We start from the raw sequence: 4,766 nt of genomic DNA on the forward strand, positions 1-4,766 counted from the left end.
TACATGTTTAGATGTTATGATTCTTTCTTAATTCTTCATAGGATATTCTGCTAGTAAATTTTTTGCACTATATTGTTCTATATTTTCATCATTTTCTTTTAGTGTTTCTGCTGTGTTCAGTTTTTCTAGTGTTATATGCGTGGGAAAAATAAAAACAAGACTGCTCTTGTGTTTGATCTGGACATAGACAGAACATTGAGGAGGCTAAGAAATGAATTAAGAGCAGAAAATTCAGCAAGAAAAGAGCAAGAATTGGAATCTACACCTTCTACTCCTAAATCGAAAGAACTTCAAATTCCTTCTCCTACACCACCAACACCTCAAGAGAAGACAATGGCTAAACAGAACATGATAAGAACTTTAGGGGATTATGCAGTGCCTAACATGCATGGATACAACTCCTCTATAGTCAGACCTACCATACAAGCCAACCATTTTGAAATAAAACCAGCTTTACTTCATTTAGTTCAGCAAGATCAATTTTCTGGTTCAATTTCGGATGATCCTAACTTACACATCTCTAATTTTTTTGTAGCTTTGTGATACAATAAGGATGAATGGAGTTAGCAAGGATGCAATTAGATTGAGACTATTTCCATTTTTATTAAGAGATAAAGCTAAATGTTGGCTGCAAGCTCAACCACAAGGAAGCATCACCACTTGGGCAGACCTTGTTAATAAATTTCTTACCAAGTATTTTCCACCATCTAAAGCTGCCAAACTAAGAGGAGAAATTACATCATTCATGCAGCAGGAGAGGGAATCTTTATATGAAGCTTGGGAGAGGTATAAAGAATTATTGAGGAAATGTCCACACCATTGCATACAGAATGGATGCAGCTGGAAACTTTCTATAATGGAATGAGTGCAGCCATTAGAACCATGACTGATGCAGCTGTAGGAGGATAATTAAATACTAAGTCATTGGAAGAAGCTCAACGAATTATAGAGATGATGGCTTCATCTATGTATCAAAATTCTAATTCTAGACACTCTGTAAGGAGTGGAGGATATGAAGCCAAAATTCTTGAGACTTTTCTTGCACAAAACCAGCTGTAAAGTCAAATGTTTTCAGAACAAATTGCTGCACTAACTCAACAAATAAGCAATTTACAGGTTGCTCCAATTCAAAATACTCAACTTGTGATTTTTGTTGAGGAAATCATGCTAATGGAGCATGTGATGCATCTACCAATGAACCTCAAGAGCAAATTAATTATATGGGAAATTTTCAGAGACAACAACCCTTATTCCCACCTGGTTTTCAGTATCCTAATAACAGAAATCAGCAGTACTTTAATTGGAATACTCAATATTTTACTGCAAAAAAATTTAATTCTGCTTTACCTTTTTCTGGTGCAGGTCCAACAACACAACAATCCTATTTTCAAGGGAATCCAGCCACTCAACCTCAAAGGGATAAAAAATTCTCCAAGCCTATGACTGAAAGGTTGAATGAAATGGAGGAAACCATGTTGCAATTTATGAAAGTAACCCAAACAAGCTTCAAGAATCAAGAATCTTCCATAAAAAAGCTTGAAACTCAAATTGGACAGCTGGCTGAACAATTATCCAGCAGAGAAGAGGGGATATTTCCTAGCAATATAGTTGTTAATCCAAAAGAACAATGTCAAGCTGTAATGACTAGGAGTGGCGTTGTTGTGGGGAGTCCCAAATCTGCCGTAAAAAGAGGAAATAATCCTACTACAGAGGAGAAATTAAAATTTGATCTAGATGAAAGAAATTTTACCTTGTTGAAAAGAGAAAATTTAGAAAAAGGGAGTTCTCCAAGGACTGTAAGGAAGACAAAGAGGCAAATACTTGAGGAAGCTAATCAACCTATTGATGAGGAGAAATACAAGAGACTTCCTTACCCTCAAAGAATGCCTAATTCAAAACAAGAAAAACAATTTGAGAGGTTTCTAGATGTCTTCAAGAAACTTCAAATAAATATTCCTTTTGCTGAAGCACTTGAGAAAATGCCTTCCTATGCTAAATTCATGAAGGAGCTATTATCTAAGAAAAAAAAGCTTAAGAATGATAAAACGGTCCCTTTGATTGAAGAATGCAGTGCTATTTTACAAAGGAAACTCCCTCAAAAATTAAAAGATCTTGGTTCTTTTAACATTTCATGTACTATTGGAAATTGCACTGTGGGGAAAGCTTTATGTGATCTTGGGGCCTGCATCAATCTCATGTCTCTTGCTATGATGAAGAGACTTGGAATAGAAGAAGTCAAGCCTATTAGCATAACCTTACAACTTGCGGACAGATCTTACACATATCCCTATGGTGTTGTTGAGAATTTGCTAGTTAAGATTGACAAATTTATTTTTCCTGCAAATTTTGTAATTTTGGACATAGAAGTGGATGCCAACATTCCTTTAATTTTGGGTAGACCATTCTTAGCTACAGGGAGAGCTTTAATTGATGTTCAAAAGGGAGAACTTATGTTGAAAGTGCAGGATGAAAAGGTTATTTTTAATGTATTTGAGGCACTCAAACATCCCAATGATGATGTTACTTGTATGAGGGTTTCTGTGGTGGCAACCATGTGAATGGAGCTTGTGATCCCACAGTTATAGAACAACTTGATCAAGTTAACTATATGGGCAATTATTAAAGGCCACAACAACCATATCCACCTGGTTTCCAACTAAATAACAATAGAGGACAACAGTTTTCTACGTGGAATCCACAGAATTCTAATGCAAGAGGGAATGCAGGTTATGCAGCCTTTCAAGGGAATTCTTCTGCACAATTCCAGAAAATTCAAGGGTACTCACATTCAAGACCTTTGAGTGAGAAAGTGAATAGAATTGAAGAGACACTACTGCAGTTTATGAAGGTGACAAAAACTAATTTCAAAAATCAAGAAAGTTCTATAAAGAAGCTAGAAACACAAATTGGGCAGTTGGCTAAGCAACTGGTCAAGAGATAAAAGAAGGTTTCCTAGTAGCACAATAGTGAATCTGAGGGAGCAGTGCCAAGCCATAACCACCAGAAGTGGAGCAGTTGTTTCGAGCCCAAGAAAGAAAAATGAAGTCACCAACTCGAATGAGGAAAGTGAGCTGAAACAAGAAGATTTTGAAAGTGAGAAATACACTATGCTGAAGAGGGGAGAAGAAGAAGAAAACTGCAGTAACAAGCAAGAAAAGAGGGCAAGAAACAAAGATTTGAGCAGGCCTGCAAGCCTATTAATGAAGAGCAGTACAAGAGATTACCTTTTCCAAAGAGAGTACAAGATCCTAGACAAGAAAGGCAGTTTGAAAGATTCATAGATGTGTTCAAGAAGCTCCAAATTAATATTCCCTTTGCAGAGGCATTAGAACAAATGCCTTCTTATGAAAAGTTTATGAAAGAGCTCTTGTCTAAAAAGAGGAAGCTGGATATGGAAAAATTGGTACCACTCACTGAAGAGTGCAGTGCCATTTTGCAGAGAAAATTGCCTCAAAATTTGAAGGATCTAGGGTCATTCAGCATACACTACTCCATTGGAAACCACACAGTTGGAAAAGTCCTGTGTGACTTAGTGGCTAGCATAAATTTAATGCCATTAGCAATTATGAAGAAGCTGGAAATTGAGGAGATAAAGCCAACTAAGATTACATTACAATTGATTGACAGGTCATATACATATCCCTATGGAGTGGTAGAAGACCTATTAGTCAAGGTAGACAAGTTCATATTCCCTGCAGACTTTGTTATCCTTGATATGGAAGTAGATGCAGATATCCCTCTTATTTTAGGGAGGCCGTTTTTAGCAACAGGGAGAGCTTTGATAGATGTGCAAAAAGGTGAATTGATGTTAAGAGTACAAGAGGAGAAAGTCATTTTTAATGTATTTGAGGCCATCAAACATCCAAGTGATGATATGAACTGCATGAAGATTGATGTAATAGATGTTGTGATACCACATTCCTTGGAGAAAAATGATGAAAGTGCAGTCTTGGAAAGCACATTAGCTGCAGCAAAATGTGGTATTCATGAAGACCAAGATGAGGAAGTGAAAGACTGCATTCTGCAATTAGATTCCCTTCCCTGTATGAACAATGAAATAGACCAACTCAAAGAAGAACTACATCAAGAAGAGGAGAAGAAAGAAGAGCCAAAGGTGGAGCTCAAGCAATTACCCTCTCATTTGAGGTATGTGTTTCTTGAAGTAGGCCATAACAAACCTGTAATAATAAACAACAATCTGCAGAAAGACCAAGAAGAAAAGCTTTTAAGTGTGTTAAGAGAGCACAAATCTGCACTAGGATGGCATATTTTTGATTTGAAAGGTATAGATCCCCTTTCTGCATGCATAGAATTTTATTTGAGGAGAATTGCAAGCCTGTTGTCCAACCTCAAAGAAGACTTAATCCAACTATGAAGGAGGTAGTGAGGCAAGAGGTGATGAAACTACTAGATGCAGGAGTTATTTATCCAATTTTAGATAGTTCATGGGTGAGTCCAGTTCATGTGGTACCTAAGAAAGGAGGTATAATTGTTGTTCTAAATGAAAATAATGAATTAATACCTACTAGGACAGTAACCGGATGGCGAATGTGCATCGATTATAGGAACTTGAATGATGCATCAAGGAAAGATCATTTTCCTCTTCCATTTGCTGACCAAATGCTGGAGAGATTGCTTGGGTTTGACTACTATTGTTTCCTAGATGGATATTCTGGTTATAACCAGATTGCAGTTGACCAAAGAGACAAAGAAAAGACAACATTCACTTGTCCTTTTGGAGTTTTTGCATACAGAAGGATGTCATT

At 36.8% G+C, this 4,766-nt stretch overlaps 1 protein-coding gene and 1 non-coding gene across 2 annotated transcripts; one reads left to right on the plus strand and one right to left on the minus strand.

Moving 5' to 3' along the window:
* Positions 1-718: 718 nt before the first annotated feature.
* Positions 719-825, minus strand: LOC113848708. Its single transcript, XR_003501969.1, has one exon. It is a non-coding gene; the product is annotated as a small nucleolar RNA R71 (small nucleolar RNA).
* Positions 826-1,979: 1,154 nt separating this feature from the next.
* On the plus strand, positions 1,980-2,558 carry LOC113874210. Its single transcript, XM_027512435.1, has one exon. It carries the CDS (start codon positions 1,980-1,982, stop codon positions 2,556-2,558), a length of 579 nt encoding a protein of 192 aa, XP_027368236.1.
* Positions 2,559-4,766: the final 2,208 nt, after the last annotated feature.

This window comes from Abrus precatorius, unplaced genomic scaffold (assembly GCF_003935025.1).
Source record: "Abrus precatorius isolate BTA unplaced genomic scaffold, Abrus_2018 Scaffold8, whole genome shotgun sequence".
NCBI classification, from domain to species: domain Eukaryota; kingdom Viridiplantae; phylum Streptophyta; class Magnoliopsida; order Fabales; family Fabaceae; genus Abrus; species Abrus precatorius.